The sequence below is a fragment of the Anser cygnoides genome, chromosome 1 (genome assembly GCF_040182565.1).
Source record: "Anser cygnoides isolate HZ-2024a breed goose chromosome 1, Taihu_goose_T2T_genome, whole genome shotgun sequence".
NCBI lineage: Eukaryota > Metazoa > Chordata > Aves > Anseriformes > Anatidae > Anser > Anser cygnoides.
In genome coordinates this window covers 93,040,334-93,058,191 of record NC_089873.1, presented here as the reverse complement: position 1 = coordinate 93,058,191, position 17,858 = coordinate 93,040,334, and the positions used below count along the sequence as shown (strand labels likewise).

Sequence of the window (17,858 nt, the reverse complement as noted above, 5' to 3'; positions counted from 1 at the left end):
CATATTTAGAAACATTATTTGAATTTTTGAAAATATCATTCCTTTTAATGCTAACGACTAGAAACAATTAAAAATTTTGCAAAATGTTAGTACTTACTTGTCTCCAAAGAATTTTCTCCAGAAATCTGCAGCATCTGCTTTGGTGATACGAAAATTATCACCCTGGAATTGGCCATTTGGAAAAATAGCCTTGATTTCTGCTAGCATGTGGCTGAAGATGAGGGACAGCTTTGTTAGATTTCTCCTGTAGATATAATAGGGAAAAAAAAAAAAGATCAAATCCTTGAACTTGAATAGGTCTTCCAGAATCTCATATATTCTGCATATTTGCATAATAATCACTGCCTGACACAAGAAAAACATTGTACTTCCAACTGAAAAGACATCATACAAATACAAATTAGTAGTTTGAGTTTGCATGCACTTCTGAGTACATATTTATCACAGGCCTCCATGAATACAAAAAAAAAGAAAAAGAAAAACCCTTAAAATTTATTTTTATATGCGAGATCAAGCCTATTTCAGTCCAGGTTTCTAAGCACATCAGCAGACTGGGTTTACTCTCCTTTCCTATGGCAATTTTACTCTTTTTACTCTTTCCAGCTTTTCCTTACTGGAGCCACTTCCTATTCTTTTTTTACATACTTTTTCTTTAGTTAAAGCTTGGTTTCAATTTCCACTGGTGTTAGAAACAAAATCAAACTTTTTTTTTTTTTTGCTATCAGTTCACTTCCATAAGCTTTTCCCGCTTTATATCAGTTCATCAAAAAATATTTTTTTGCATAGAAAACCCATTTAGTATAGTAAAAAGAACATTATATCTTTAAATGCAGATGAATCTTCTATGGAAAAACCTGTGGGAGATGGTGGAAAGAGGAGATGGAAGAAGGAAGGGTGAAGCAATCTTTATTAGTTTCCTTCTAGAGATTTCTTAGACCTTCCTGGCAGCAGCAAAGGGGCATTTTCCCACCTGATATATACAACAGACACCACCACCCAGGAGACCAGTTTCAGATTAAGAATTTGTATTCTTATGATCTCAGGTACTGCTTCACAGTGCTTTAAAAGGTTTAACAGTAAAATAATGCTTATCAATCACATAATGTATAACTGCTTATATACAATATTTTAAATAAATTCAAAATTATTCATAAGTCCCCAGCCATATTAAAAGATTAAAATTCAACTGATGGATTGTTACACACACACGTACCAAACATCTTCCAGAATATGTAGAACAGAGTTTTCATGCTCAAAATCATTAAAATAGTATAACAGATATATAAAAGAACTCATCTTAATACTGAAGTAGTAATTACTTCAGCTAAATTTGTGTACAACTTACAATAGAGATTCCTGTGGAAGCTGTGTTGCAAATTTTAATACAGGTTTTGCTACCAGAAAAACAATGGTGAAAGCAGTTATTTTGAAAATATAAGCAATTAAAAAAAAAAAAAGCTTGATGAATACACTCTCCCTCCTCACAAGATTCAGAATGATTGTAGGACTAATTCTTTCAGTCCTTTAATTCCTCCAGTAAAATCAGATGTCTGTAATTATGATGCCCAACTGTTCCTTATTTTCTGGATTTGTTCCTTGCTATCCCCCTTCCTGTTTCCTTTGTACTTTAATTACCCACACATGTTCCTTATTATTTTGCTCCTCAGAAGTCAAGCCTGATGCACAGAAAAAGCAACAGCTATTTTAATGTGGCTTCATCAGCCTGCCCTAGACCCAAGATCAGGCAAAACCCTTTCTGTACTCAGGACAGATGAGCACATGATTTGGCACAAGTTTTCACAGAGCTCTCCCGTGGCTGGTACACAATATATATGTCTACGTTGTCTACATTTCCAGTTTACTGTGCTGCAGGGGTTCTTTCCAGGTACAAATCTGCATAGTTAGCTATTACAAAACTTGCTGGATTTGTGAGGCTTCAGCCTTGCAGCAAGCTAAAGGATGAAGTCACATACAAGTTCCACCTGGGGCACCTTCCCCACACTGCCACCAGAAGGCACTTCCTTGCCTGGAGGAGGGTGTGTGCCTACTAAACATACCTGCACAGTACGTGACCAAACCAACAACTGGCAGGAACTCGCCAGCAAATGCACTGCACAGACATGCTGGGGTTGTATCTGAATAGCAAACTCTGTTTGCACGCCAGTCACGCAGAACATCAACAAACTTCTGTTTCGTTATTCAAGTTGGTTAAAAAAAAATAAATGTCAAGAGAAAATTATCTTTGGTTTGTGTTTGTATCAACAAGATAAAATGTTTTAATATCAAACTAAGATATCTTTCTTTCATCTGACTGCAAAGCTGAAACTTGACAAAAACTAGAACCTTATCTGTGCTTGGACATACACCACAGCACGTATAAATAGCAAATTCTTGATCATTTGTATATATGGTGGCAGTTTCTTCCTTAATTTTGATTCTTGATGTACCTGATGACTATCTCAAGTTCCTCTAATATCAAATAATTATAAATTGCTGCCTTAACTTTTCACTTAACTGTTTTTCTTCAGAATTGTAAAGCACATGCTGCACCATTTTTGCTTATTTATGTTTACATTGCACCAGCTTTCAATAACTTACTGAGACAGGCAAAGCTCAGTGATTTTCAAAAATTATACAAGGTGCAGAGATAAGGCCATCAGGAAGGGCCACTGATTCTCCCTACCTGTGCATTTCTCTCTTCTGACAGTGTTTATCTGTTCCGGCACAGGCACTCCTGCTGCCCTGTGGAGGGCTCTCCCAGGGCATCTCAGGAAGCACATACACCTCTAACCACTTGCCTGCTTCTGAAGCTCCATCCTCTAAGTGACTCCTTTTTCTCTCCCCATGTAAAGACGGATCAGTATCAAAAAATTTTCAGCTTATTTCCCATGCATAAGACAAGGTATTCAAGTTCTATGTATATGGAAAACAACAACTAAACTCATCAGTTTTGGCATCTCAGTGAGCAACCCTAACGGAAGCCAAAGAAATGGTCAATGTGAGCCACCTATTTTGGATCCCTGACACCACAAGACTAAAGAAACCAATCCTGATCAGCTCAGTTGGCATCTCTGACCCTAACACAGGATTTTCTTCTCACAGTCACTGTGTGGACTGTTGCAGTAGCAGAGGAATGATGCGAACACAACCTCATATTGGCAGTCATGTGGCACAGAAGAGCTCTGATGGCAGATTCACGCCCTAGAGTGACCCTTTTGATTCATTAGATTCTAGCAGGGGAGAAACATCTTAAGGGATCTTATTGGAGCAATGCCTTAGGAAAAATATACATATATATCCATTTTATAGAGAAACAATAGGCTTAATGCCTGAGTACAGCCCTCAGGTTTGCAATTATAATATACTTTATAATATACTGGCAGGCTGGAGCAGGTTAGAGGGTGATTTCTTCCTCAGCTGTACTCTATATAGAGCTGTACTCTATACCAGGCACAACATCTTCTTGATTTCTGTAGAGAGAATGGATTTCATGCTGAGGAGAAAAATCTTATCTTTCAGAAATCAAAATCAAATAACACTGCCCCTTTATAGCAAATTGAACTGGGATGGTCGTTCTTCACAATATAATGGTTACTTTGGTAAGATTTAAGAATATTTTAACACTAAATAATAGTATATCAACTGAATTTTATGTAACAGATAACGTAGCTCTCTCCCATATTATCTGCAACATTTTTAACAACCATTATTTGATGTTTTTCCTATTATTCAGGCTTAGCCTTTGCTAACTTACTTTTCCTAACTCAAGCTGATGATACAGTTCAACCCCGTGGTAGAACATTTCTGAAGTACCAATTTTTCAGTCATACTCGGTTATTTGTTGCCAGACAAATGCTTGTACATCACAGAGCTATGGTAAGAACATAAGTTGCATATTTTGAACAGTCTATTTAAAGCCAGCTGAAAACTTTGAAACCACCCTAGATAAGATATAAAAACAAAAGATCAAATTTGCAGTTGGTATAGACTGGCAAAGGTCTACTGATTCAGTAAAGATCTTTTGGTTAGTCAGAAGAAAGATCCTTTTTCTTAATTTCATAATTACCTGCCTTTTGGAGTAATAAAACAACAGCAAGTTTTCTGAAATAGAGACAGTGAAGCCTGAAAACAAAAATCATGAGTTTGTTCACTTTTCCAGTGAACTAGTATCTCCTGGATCAATTTTCTCTTCAAGTTCAGGGAGGGAGGGCAGGCTAGAGACGGCTGCAACAATCAAGATTTCACAACTGAAGGAATTTTCAAATACCCATAAATGCCATAAATTTGAAAATAAGACTCAATAATGGAAATATTACAACAACCTGGCCACAACCAGAGCAGCAGCAGCAAGTAGTGGAAGGTCTAAAGCACTCCTGCCCTCCTGGATCTATAAAACAGGAAAGCGAGGCATGCCTGGCATGCAGTAACACAGATAAGTTTTGGCTGTGTCAACTTTCTAACCACTGCATGAAAGCTAATTTTACTTTTGGAAGGCAATATGGTCTAGCAAACAGAACTGGATAGGGAATTAGGGTGTGTCATTTCCTTTCTGCCACTAGCCTGATTGATGAGGTGGGATGAACACCTGTGTCCTGCTTTTTACTGCCAGCATATGAGGAGGAATGGAGTAAAATACTCTGAGAGTTCCTAAATTGGAGACCTTCAAATAAATATAGTTGACAGAATCAACATATACATAAATATGCACAGAAATGCATACACCTGAGCCCTGGATCCTTTGTAGTTACTGGATTTCACACACTATAACCAAGACAAATTAATTTTAAGCAATCTGTACTTATATCTCACACACAAAAAATTGAAAATGCATAAATATTGTATGTTCATATCACTTCTACTTTCATGCTTATATCTTACTACCTACCATGAAAGTGATTATTTGTATTTTGCAATTATTTCGGGGGGGGGGGGGGGGGGGGGACTGCACAAGAAAAAAGTCAGTCTGTACAACTTTGCAGTTACTTTATTCCAAAAATAAGATTACTGCTGGGTTCCCTATTTCACTGCATTTAACAAGTGTTAACAATCTTTCTGCTCCCACTCTTTGTTATATAATAAACAATGCAACAACCTTCCAAGTTCATAATATATCTCAGTGGCTGGCACAAAAAAAAAAAAAGACACTCTTCTTTAGAACTAGGATCAGATCTGTTTGGCAGTTAAGAGCATTTTCCAGTAACAGATCTGACACAAAAGTAGACTAGTCTATTACTAAATAAAAGATTATTCTTCTACAATTCTTACGCAGAATACATGGACAAAGACAGCTCTGTTAGCTGGCAAAACCACAAGTTGTAATTGTTTATGAATCAAGATAAAAGGAAGTTTGAAAAGCCTTTAAAAGGTGAACTGTTGATTTTAACTTTTAAAAATCCAACCCCCCCTCAAAATATTAAAGCTTCAAAATCCAAAGCATATGTACAGAGCTCATTTCACCTAATTAGTTGCATTTAAAACAGATTTCTGATCCATATGCTCAAGTTGCAGTAAAATACAGGGATCCTACAAAACACATGCTGCTAATTAGAACTAAGGGAATATAGTCCTGTGGTTCGGGCACAAGAGAGGGAAGTCAAGACCAACACACCTAGCTCTTCCACTTTACTGCCTGAGAGATGAGTATTTATGTTTTGTGCTCCAGGCTTCCAAAATATTTCCTATTTGTATTTTGCCACCACAAGGAAAATCATGGCTGTCCAAAACTGTTCTCGACAGATTATATTTCTGCCACTAACTAAAGACAGGCAGCACAGGCAGGAATACACTAAGTTCAGGATAAATCACCTCAAAAAAAAAGATGAAAAAACGTGTATTTCAGATCTACAAAAAGACACAGAGACAGGGCTAAAAGGGATACATGCAACTAGCAGCTCAGTCTCGATAAACCAGTATAACCCACACTTATTTATCCCCCTTCCTCTCCCAGAACTTCCCCTTTCTCAGACAGTAAACACAGGAATTAAAAAACAAAAAAGCTGCTGATTTAGAAAGTTACAGACATAGAACACAGTCTTCTAGTCTTAACAAATGATCTCTCCTTAACACTTCAGAAGTAAAGGAAATTGAAGGTTCCTGTCAATAAGCCTGTGGAGAAAAAGCCTGTCTACCGTCATACTTGGTAATTAGTTCAACTCTGGATCTATGCAATAATTATTTTTAAAAGCTATAAGGACAGAGTATTGTTCAGAGACCAAAGTATATGGGACTATTCTTGGGACAAAATATTCTTGGGACTAAAAATATATGTGAGCTGTATTTCCTTCTTCTGCCACTGACTCATAGAAGGAATGTAGACAAATGACTGAATTTTGCTATGATTTAGTTTCCTCACCTGCAAAGCCCAGGAAAAAGGAAAAAAAAAAAAAAGGAAAAAACAAACAAAAAACACTGTCTTCAACATGGAGAGATTGAGCCAATGGTTAAATTCATCGTGTACTAAACATGAAAAACAAGTATAAACTTCTAAGAAATCACCTGTATGCAACTGCTACTTAAATCCTGAAGGAGCTGAGCTTGTCATGCGTAGAAAAACATTACCCTTCCTCATGTCTTTCTCATCAGCTGTTTTCTGACATATACCAAAGTATTGTGCAAGTCTATTGCAGCTGTGTTGTTCAGGATGTATACCAAAAGTAAAAAATGGCAAACTTTGGGTAAGATTTAGGGAAGGATGTTCCAGAAAACAAAGAAAGCTGATGGTAATGTCACCTTTAACTTTACTCCACCTTTTCATTTGCTTAAAAATCATTTCACACAAATATACCCACTTCAACCAGCATATTTGAAAGACCAGAGAAAGGTGTCAACACGAAAGATAATTCTTGAGAAATTCAATCCATCTTTCAAAACTGCTTATCAGCTTTTGTTGCTTCTGCAGTATGTATTTTCTTCCCCATTTATGCAAAAACAATGACCACAACATAATTTAGTAAAGAAAACTGAATACAAATACAAAGGAAGGAAGATGCACAATGTTTCTCCAAATCTAAGACTCTACAAGCTCACTCATTACTGTCTCTAATCTTTCATTTACGAACTACTGTGGCATTGGGCCTGCCAACATCTCTTAAGGAAAACTCTGTCCAAGGATTACATTTGGGTTTTGCTGAACAAACACTCCATACAACAGCAATCATGAATAGTTCTCCTGAGCTGGGCTTCACAGCCCACATTTAGAATATTTTGCTACTTCCAGATCTGTCCAAAGAGCTGTTATCAGGTGGACACAAATGTCTCAAGGTACTCCTAGGTCTATTTAATCTATTTTCTCACTAGTGCTCAGATATACTGGGTAACGAATATATCCAATGAAATGAGAACACAGTGTGTTAGCACAAATTAAAGTAAGAAAGAAAACGCAGTCTGCATAAAACAGAAGTTGAAAAAAAAAAAAAGGACAAATAGTGTGTTGCCATGCTGAAGATCTAATCATTTTCCCATAAGTAGTTATTATCTTTAATTACTTACACAAAATGACAACAGAGGTAAAAATAAAAAAACTCTAGCGGATGCTACTCATGGAAATAAATTTGAATGAAACTGATCTGAATATTTACAAGAATAAATACTTTGTCAAGTATCAATTCTATTGCATTATAGGTAATAACACAGGCTCACAGCTAACAGATTTTGCTATCAAAACTTTTAATTGAGCTATTATATCATCCTGACAAACTACAAGATTTAACATACCTGATCGGACATGTACAAATATAGGAAATAAAACTGGACACTGGTTGGTTTACTTTTATTTGATACTTTTATCAGTTGCTTTTACACTATTCTTTCACTCATCAATATCAACGTGTGATTTAGCACTGTTCTGCTTCCTCCACCTTCCTGTAGATGTCTTTGTCTACCAAGATCCAGTGTTATTAATTTCACACTGAAAGTGTGAATGCCAGAAAGTGTAACGCAGAAATCCACATCTCTAAACAAAACTGAGGTTGTTACAGAAACCCCCCTGGAACAAAGCTAAGTCCCTTTTTTGAAAAACTGAATTATCTAACTGGACCTATAAATATGAAAAAAACTTTTAAAAAAATGAACTAGTATGAAACACAGAAGTGATAAACATACCATCATCCAGAGCTTTCTTTAAGTGGAAGAAATATTCAAATATTTCAAACACTTTGCAAAACTAAACAGTCTGTTAAAGGCAGTAAACAGAACAGTAAACATTTTGAATTTCTTTGCAATGTGAGGTCACTACTATAATTCAAGTTATCAGTGTACTGGAAGTACAATCAATAGCACCTACAGGTGCTAACATGTTCCCATATAATCATTACCCTGACTATACTTGTGAGGATTATTCGGTTTGGAGAGCACAAGCACAAATACAGGCTGGGCAGACAATGAACTGAGCCAGCAACGTGCGCTTGCAGCCCAGAAAATGAACCACATCCTGGGCTGCATCAAAAGCAGCGCTGCCAGCAGGGCAAGGGAGGTGATTGTGCCCCTCTGTTCTGCTCTCCTGAGAGCAGAACTGTTCTGCTCTCCTGGAGCCCTGCATTCAGCTCTGGGGCTCCAGCACAACAGGGACATGGATGTATTAGAACACGTCCAGAGGAGGCCATGAGGATGATTAAGGGGCTGGAGCTCCTCTCCTGTGAAGACAGGCTGAGAGCTCCAGATGTTCAGCCTGGAGAGGAGAAGGCTCCAGGGAGACCCTATAGTGGCCTTCCAGTACCTAAAGGGGGCCTACAGGAAAGCTGGGGAGGGACTCTTTGGCAGGGGTTATAGGGATAGGACAAGGGAAAATAGTTTTAAATTTAAAAGGGTAGATTTACATTAAATGTTAGGAGGAAATTCTTCACTCAGAGGGCGGTGAGGCACTGGCACAGGCTGCCCAGAGAAGCTGTGGATGCCCCATCCCTGGAGGTGTTCAAGGCCAGGCTGGACACAAATTTGGGCAACCAGGCCTGGTGGGAGGTGTCCCTGCCCATGGCAGGGGGTTGGAACTGGCTGGGCTTTAAGGTCCCTGCCAACCCAAACCATTCTACGATTCTATGATTACCCATGCCATAGATAAAGCATTTCCTCACCAGTCCAAGCAAAGCTGCATTCAAAAAGGAACACGTGTGCATGTAGAGCAACTTGTGTTATTCTGGAAGGGATACAAGGCTGAGCTTGGCACAAATCCTGCTGCAGTCAACAGCAGCAGCCCAAAGGCCAGGGATGTCAAAATGAGGTACTGATATGACTACACGGTTACCTGCTTGACAGAGATCCAGCATGAGCGAAGGAAAGAGTTTTAGTTCTGTGTTGTGCTTAATCTAGTTCACTGTCATGCAGCACCAGGATATAGCACAGGTTCTGAGGTGCTAATACCAACAGAGCAGGCGTGCCCACATAGCACCCTGAGTATCTTAGTACGCAGGTTTTCCTCTTATCCAGACAGCACATCATTGATTATGTTTTGCTTTTTTGTCTGCAGTATGCTGTTTCCTTACACAGAAATAGTCAAGAACATGTTATATAGGCTTGTTCTTTTGGAACTTTCTATTCATACTTTGTTACCTTACCTTAAAAGAATGATGATGCTGATGATGTTATGTTTTCTAAGTGAAATAAATTAAAAAGCCACTTCATGTAAATGAGCATCCTCAGCAATAAGCAATATGAATTACTTAATTTTACAATCAAAACCTATTCAATTCTGCACCAGTGTAGTTTCTCATGTAGTCAAATCTTTCCGGTTGTTAAGCACTCTTCTAAAACTTTTTCAGGCTTACTGAACTTACTTTTCATCATGATGAATGACTGGAGAAATACTGTTAACACAATCTAGCCATTTCTGAAAGCAAAACTGGTAATACATTTTCCTGACATTGAGAGGTTTTTGCAAACTAATATGCATATATGCATCATTCATATCTATCATTCTTAAGTACCTAAATCCAATTTTGGTATTTAACAGGAAATGGTCTTCGGGTCATACACGAGTCCCAGTATTCTTGCGAAGATTTACACAAATTTGGCCAAATGATGAAACTGAGGGAAATCTTATCCAGAGCAGCCCAAAACAAAATTCAAAGTTCTCAGCTCCTATGGGTGACTAAACTACATATGAAACATTTGCAGACAGTAACTGAGCATGTACTAACTTGCAGCCTGTGGATGCTTGCTAAGTGAGTATCTACCCTACATTCAGGCCTACCCTGGCAACAGTCTCACAGAATAATAACCTTTTACACCCTATCTAGAGGCTGTAACAATGTACAAATACATAGGGGACCAACCACGATCACACAGATAATATTAGTTCTGGTAATTCTTCTGAGATCCTGACTCTGTCATTTTACTAGTGAGCTATTCTGATACAGATAAAGGATCTCAATTAAAGTTTTAAAATAACCTAGCATTCCCTTTCATACATTGGGAGTATATAGAAGTATCAAAACTGCTTCATTTGGGGAAGAGGTTGTGGGGTTTTTTTTAAACAAAAGTTTTCATTACATCCTGTGCCATACATGATTCCATCGGAGTGCAAGTCAAGACCTGCAACCCTCCAATTCTATTTCTTCACAGATACATTTTCACAGACCTTCAATAAAATATGTCAAAACAGTAATTTTTACCTTAAGCCCTGAAGTAAGATTTCCTGTAGGCAGACGCTTTCATTAAAGCATTGTAAGAACTACCTGTTAGAAAGTAATGTGGAAGCTAGAGAAATCATGTCCTCTGTTCATGATGCCACTCCTTGATTTGTACAATTTTGAATACAAGTATGCAAGAACACATACACTAATCATCTTCACCACTAATAAGAAGATTGTAGAAAAACAACAATTAACTGGCTTCTAGGAATTCAGCTAAAATTAATTTTGTTCTATTTGTACTCCTATTGCTGTTACTCTGATGGGGATGTTTTGTCATTTTGCTGCTACCTGAAACACTCTTTTAAGATACTCATGAGTTCTCTCACTTACATACAGAAAAGAAAGACAGTATATTACATGGGATGTAGTTTGTTACATGAAACAGAACTGGACGTATATGTGTAATTTATTATGTGCAGACAAATGGAGATTACTTAAATCAGTATTCACAGATCTTAGAGTATTAATAAATTGCTTCCAAATAATACACAAATAATACAGCTGACATAAGATGATCTATTAAGATGACCTATTAGTTACATACTTTCAGAAATCATGATATTAATACATCTGTATGTTAAGTTCTCTCTTTTTTACTGGACAGGAAAGATTTGCCAGTAAACTACACACATAAGCTGCCGCAACAGAATGATTCATAGTGGGTTGTTTTTCACATGGTCTAAAATACATGTTATTTACCAGAATGAAAGTCCAAGCAAGAGTAAAATATTGCTAAATTACACACTGAAATATAATAATCATGCTCCAAACTACATCTCAAGTAATTCCTAGAACTAAATGTTATTGAGTTCCTATCAAAGTTATAATAAAAATTCCCATTTCCTCAGATGTACTTCAATCAAATCCACTTGAAATCATTCATTGAAAAGGATTTAAACATTACTTAGTGCTGAAATGCAGCCTGTGTGCAAGTTTCAGTTAACAAAAATCTGTTGCATAGAAAAGCAGTGTGATGCTAATGCACATTGCATGGAAATGTACAAAATATGACTGCACTGAAAATACTAAAGTACTGAAATTGTCTTAGAATGGTGACTATGTTTCTGCAACTGGGAGAATATAAAGAGATTTTCCCTCAAAGAAGAGTAACTTACAATCTCCGGCCAAAGCCATAAGCAACACTTATCTGCCCTCTTCACTTTCTTATACACCCTGAACCAATCAATCCTCCTGCACATCAGAAGCATCCTTAAACCATTTAAATCCAGATACGCCAGGTTATGTTAGGAGCTCTATCTGTACAGTACAGCAAGAAATGAAAAAACAATCTTACTATCTTACTAAAACCAATGCTTACTATCTGTTTTCCCCTTTCAACCTTAATAAGCTTATTTTATATTAATGACTACGTTTCTAAACATGAGTCATTCCCCAGTGCTTTCAGACAGTGGTGGTATTTTTGTACGTGGCCACTTCAACATGGACCACAGTCAAAGGTTTTAAAGAAAACTACATAGCCATGGCCTAAGAGGGAAGGTCCTTGCATGAATAAATAATTGGGCCATAAAAACTGGAAGCACAGGATAAGCATTAAGGGTCTCTGCTTGAACTGGAGGAAAGTACCAGCTGAGCTATACACAGATCTGCTCCGTTCAGCACATTCATGGGAAAACAGTGAGCAGTGAGGTGACAAAGTTGGCTGATTACACACAGCTATTCAAAGGCTATCAGGCTGACAGCTAACTTCTAACAGCTGTGGAGTGACTGCACAACAAAGACAGAGAAAGTTCAATCCACGAGAAGGCAACATGATGTACTGAAAAATAACCTCAACCTGATAAAAAAAACAGCAGACTGAGCTGACCGTTACCAGTCAGAAGTAAGACTTTGGATTATGATAGGTAATTCCATGACAGTATCAATTCATTGCTTATAAACATTAAAAAAGCAAACCAAACTATCAATTATCAGAGAAGGAACAGAGAACAAAACAGAAAACATAATTATGCCACCACGTAAAATCACAGACACCTCTTATTAAAACAGATGTATTAGAGCTGGAAGAGATGCATCAATAGACCACGAAGATTATCAAAGGCTTCAAATTTAGGAGGAACTGGGTGTGCTGGATCTCTTCAGCTTGGACAAGGAACCACGGAGAAAATATGACAGAGGCCTCCAAACTGAGAATGGCATAAGGAAGATGGATAGAAGCAAGCTCAAAAAAAAAAACAAAACACCTTGTCCACAGAAGTTGTTGCTTAAGGACACTGTGGAGGCAAATTTAAACAGGCTTGAGAGATGAGAAAATAACCAGGAAGAGCAGCTTCACAGCAGGTTACTAGAGTAACCAAGCACAGCTGGATCAGGAAATCCCCTGAGCTAAAAATGGCCAGACGCTAGAAGACTGCTGGGGAAACATAGTATGGTACAACATTTGCCCCATATATTCTTCCTTGGGTGTCTGCTGATGGTCATTGTGTAAATCAAGAATGACCACACTGATTCGGATTAAGGGTCTGTCTAGTACGGTACTCTATGTTCTTAAACTCGCTTACTTCACTTCTCGTACAAGGTGATTGCACAAAACTGTTATGCCTGATAACTCAGAATAATTTTGGAAGTCTCGGACAACAGAAACATCTTAAACAATCGCTCTTTTACACTCCCAAAATTTACAAATTGCCTAAAACACTGACTATGTCACGAGCGTGGCTGCATGCTCCACTAGGAGGGCAGCCTGGCAAGGTTCAGCATAAGGAAAGGGCAGGGAGAGGTGCAACACGGCATTAGGCAGAGATCTGTATAGGTACCAGTGTCACGCAGGAGCAGAGCACTGTGCTGTGCTTTAAAATGACAGGTGCAACAAGAACCTAGGTGGGCACTTGCTGACACGAGGGAAGCGAGTAGTGTTAAGAGAGCTGACGGCCAAGCTGAATCATAGACACCTTCGAAGATAATCGACATCAGTGGTGAGAGCCAAGCAAGACAGAGTTCCAAAAACTAAATCAAGGGGCTCTGAGAGGGCACGAGTCCAGAGCGCATGAGAACAGGTTACTGTACCACAGAGTGAAAGCATCAAAACTGACTGGCAACACGAAAACCTGTAAGTGTCACCCATAGCTAAATCTCACCACATGCAAACTATTGAAGCAATACACACGAATGTGATCTCAACTGGAAATAAGATAAACTCAAATTCCTTCCACTTATAATACTTTTTAAAAGCGTGGAAGTTCGAAGAGTCACACCCGATTTTTACTCCCCTGAGACTAAAAACTTGTGCAGTTCTGCCTAGCAATGAAGTTTACTTTGCTACTTGCAAAAGTAAACACTTTCTGTGATTATAGACTCTTGGAACTATCAACCAGCCTCTCAAAACAAATTGCTCTGAAAGAGGAACATAAAACTAAGGACAATAGTATTTTTCCATCAAACACCCAAGCATTCCTGCTCTTGCTAGCAAGGCTACTAAAAACAAAGAAAACAGCTGACAAATAATTCACATTGCAAGTTGAAATGGAAAAAAAAAAATCCTCTGGATACTAAAAAATCCAGCTGTAAGTTTCTAAACAGTCATTTTTCATGAATCATCCTAAAATCACTACACTATATCATCTGACAAATTCTTTATGTTTTCTTTAGTTTGCTTTAGTTTGTGATCCCAACGTTTCACTTTCTCTAGTTACTTGAATATTGTAGCTAAATTTAAAAATAATATTAATAATAATTTAAAAACAAAACAAAGAAACAAAAAAGAACACCCCCCCAAAAAACTGTCACAAAACAAGCATATATTATAAAGGACCACTGGGCCAAAAAAAAAAAAAATAAATCTGTCAAAAGCATATCCCCACTTCTGATCCTCAGACAGGCACCTTGGGATAGGAAAGGAACATTTATTTCCAAAGGTTTATATTATGAATAATAGGAAGACTGTTTAAATTTGAAGTGTAGGGAAAGAGAAATCAAATATAAAAGTACATTCCTTCCATCTTTGGAAAGTTCAGACCACTGGCTAGCATGGCAGATGGCCCGCTGAGGTTTGGCAAGGTTCAAAACGTCTGTGACAGAACTCTACTTGATGTGGTACGTTTGGTGTTAGAAACCACTTTCATTCATACGAGCAATTTTAGGCTATGTAAGTGGTATCTGACATGAACTGGCTGACAGAAATGCTATCGCAGTTGTAAGTCATATCTGAATTATTATAACAAATACTTGTGATCAACAGTATTGGTGATCTTGCAGTCAAAGTATAAAGTATCTGCTAAAGAGACTGAAAAAAAATCATTTACAAAACAGGAAATATTGCAGCTGTCAGTAAATACACTAAAGAAGCTTGTGCAGTCAACTTTAATATCTCAATCCCTATCAGCAAAAAGGCAATATTCTGGAGAGAGCTCTTTGTGCTCGTCATCCCTGCACGGCCTGTCCTGTCACTGGCCAGCTTTCAAAATTAAAACTTCTTCCCAGAAAAACAGGCAGGCCCTGTACACCAGTTTCCACCAGAAGTCCCACAGTACTTCTTCACTCCTCCTATTCCCTAAAGGCTGAAAGTAAATTCTTCCTACGGCTCCCAGAGAGGAGAGAGGAAAGGTGACAGACAGACAGGAAGGGGGGAACAGAAGAGGCAAAGGCCAAATAGTTTTCCTGGGCTTTCTTGCTTCCCACCCACCAAGCCACATTCCACAGCTCCACAAGGGATAACCCCTTCTTTAGGATAGAAGATAAAATAGTATCTGACATACAGCGTTCTCTTACAAAACACTCGTCCATGGAAAAGTCTGAAGCAAAACATGAAACATGCAGTGTGTTGCACTCGCGCTCCTTCATACCAGTCTAAATCCTACCAGATCACAGTAAACATTTGGGAAGGGAAAGAACCATACTTCATGTTAATATCCTGAACATACAAAATCCTCAAATACTTCTCTAAAGGGCCAGAGGATTAAAAGGACCGACTGGTATGTCATAGTGACTCATTATTTAAATCCAGAATATTACAACATTAGCCAACCAGATGAAACTTTTCTTCTGCCATCAGTGATATTAGTTAAAAAGGAAAGAAAAGAGATCTAGAGAAGGTATTGTGAGAAAAACAGCAGAAGATCTAAAATAAGAAGCCATTCAGAATGACAGAAATTATTTGAAGAAGTTAAAAATATTTTTGAAAGGTAGGGAGTAAAGCACAGTGCTATAAAACCCTTCGAAAGGTATTAAAAAAAAAAAGAGAGAGAGAAAAGGATAAAAAGATAGAAATGCAAAGTGGAAAATAAATGCTTCTGATTTTTCCTTAGGAACTTTATAGGTCACATTTTCCTCTAAGTTTAGTCACCTTAATTTCACAACTGGCTCACTTGCTAGTTGCACAAGACACATGACTAACAAGGCAGGGTAAGTTTTGACTTCAATAGATAAGTATTCAGTCAAAACTTATAAGCATGTAAAGAACAGCTCTCAATTTGATTTTTCCATTTCTTGGTCTTTCTACAGCCGTACTGCAAGGACTCCAACAATACTAGTAAAAAACGCACTGTTAACACTAAGCAGTTGATCAACAGTATCTTAAAGCAGCTGTACATAACCCTCTTGGAGAATATGAAAGTCATTTACTTCCAAAAGCAAGCCCTTAGCATATCTTAGGAACAATGTAAGTAATTTTGAATTGAGACTGTGCCAAGCAGCAGTTTCAATTTGCAGTATTTATTCAAAGAATCACAACTGTGAAAATGAGAAAGTGTTTTCCAAGTGTCTAGTTCCGAACAGTCTACTCCAGCTTTACTTACGTTTGTTTAATAAGAGGTTTAAGCAAAAGGCCACTTGAGCAACATAGCTCCTTTTGGAGCAATGCTAAATAAATCATAGCTAATCTAAACTCCCAGCTCACTTAATGAAAATTTGGAGTGCAGACAAAGTCATAGGAATGTGTTCAAGAGAGCGATTTCTTTTCTTGCAGAAGAAAGTTTAGTCCCCAACTACAAAGTTTCATCAGTCCAAGCAGAGACTATTCAGAGACTATTAACAACGCAGAGGATCTCTCTGGAACAGGTGTGACCCTCTGAGCAGGTGCTGGGAGGTCACAGACATCTCGCTGCAGGCCAGAGATTTAAGTACATAATGTGAGGCTATAGCTTTCCACACTTGCACCTGTGCAAATTAAGCACAAACCAGTGTAAAGCATCACCAATTCCAACTTCGTACAGCTGCAAGCCAGTGCACAGGTGCAGCTTCCCAGTGACTCAGAGCCAACATGTTTAATGCCATGACCACATACCTTCATTTCTTCCTCATGCAGTCCACAGACAAACCTCTACAATGGGTATTTACATACTTCCAATGGTTATTTTTAACATCACGGCTAGGGCGGGGGGAGGGGGAGATCCTGGAAGCATTCAATAAAAACATCCCTCCCATTTGTACATGGGAAACTTAAGCCTGTTTTCAAGTTGTCCTGAAGTAATTTCACAGTCAATTCACGGAACTCAATGGATTCTGCTGTAAACAAGCCTTGGCTGAAAACAAAGTTCATCCCACTGTAAATCTGATACTATGCTCAGATGCCCTAAATTCCACCTAGCTCGCTATGTGCTTGTTTTTGAAAATTTATAAAGCAAGGCCCGCTGAAGAACCCATGACTAACAGAAAAATAGATAAATAAATAAAACACATTTAAGACCAGCAAAGCCATACTGGATTCAAACAAAAACAGAAATCCCCTTCTCATGAGTGGCTACAGCCCACAGCATCCAGCACTACCTACTGAAAGCTAGCCCCAGTGTATAAATCTTACAAAACATGGGTTAAAAATAAAGGGGTAGCAAGAAGTATTACTCCAGAGTTTATTACCTGTCTTCTGACAACAAATAATAAAGCCTTACCCTAATTACTAATCCTTAAATACTCTTTCAATGATTAGCTTCCATTAAAATCAACTGATAGAACAACAAGGTCCCTCTAAACATAGTGACAGAAAAGCCAAAAACACGTAAGAAGATTTTGATTTTAAGTCGATGTCTCCATACAGATGGCTTGCTCTGGTGTAGTACTGGTAAACAGACAACAAAAGCCAGCAGCAAGATTCAGTGGATTCTTGCAAGGTCCTCTGAAAAGGATGGTTAGAAAATGGCCTGAAAAAATGGCCTGGGGATCAAATCAATCTCCTTGCCATTCCTTATGAACACACATACACACAAAAAGAAAAAAGAAAAACAAGAAAAAGAAACACTTCCTCAATTTAAGAAGACCTCATCCAACATTTCACTCTTCATA

At 38.0% G+C, this 17,858-nt stretch overlaps 1 protein-coding gene across 12 annotated transcripts in view; it reads right to left on the bottom strand.

The window, feature by feature from the left end:
* The window catches only part of CBLB (Cbl proto-oncogene B), a 166,729-nt gene that overhangs the window by 95,888 nt on the left and 52,983 nt on the right, over nt 1-17,858 (bottom strand). For 10 of the 12 annotated variants that reach the window (XR_007160749.2, XR_007160755.2, XR_007160750.2 and 7 more), the window contains one exon: nt 98-244. Coding sequence is in view for 9 of the 12 variants with exons in the window: in XM_067002731.1 (XP_066858832.1) it covers nt 98-244 (147 nt within the window). In the remaining 3 variants the exon portion in view is untranslated. Of the gene's footprint in view, nt 1-97; nt 245-1,345; nt 1,369-16,375; nt 16,816-17,858 lie in introns of those variants that run through there. The other 2 variants (XM_048057226.2, XM_048057227.2) reach the window with 2 other exon arrangements.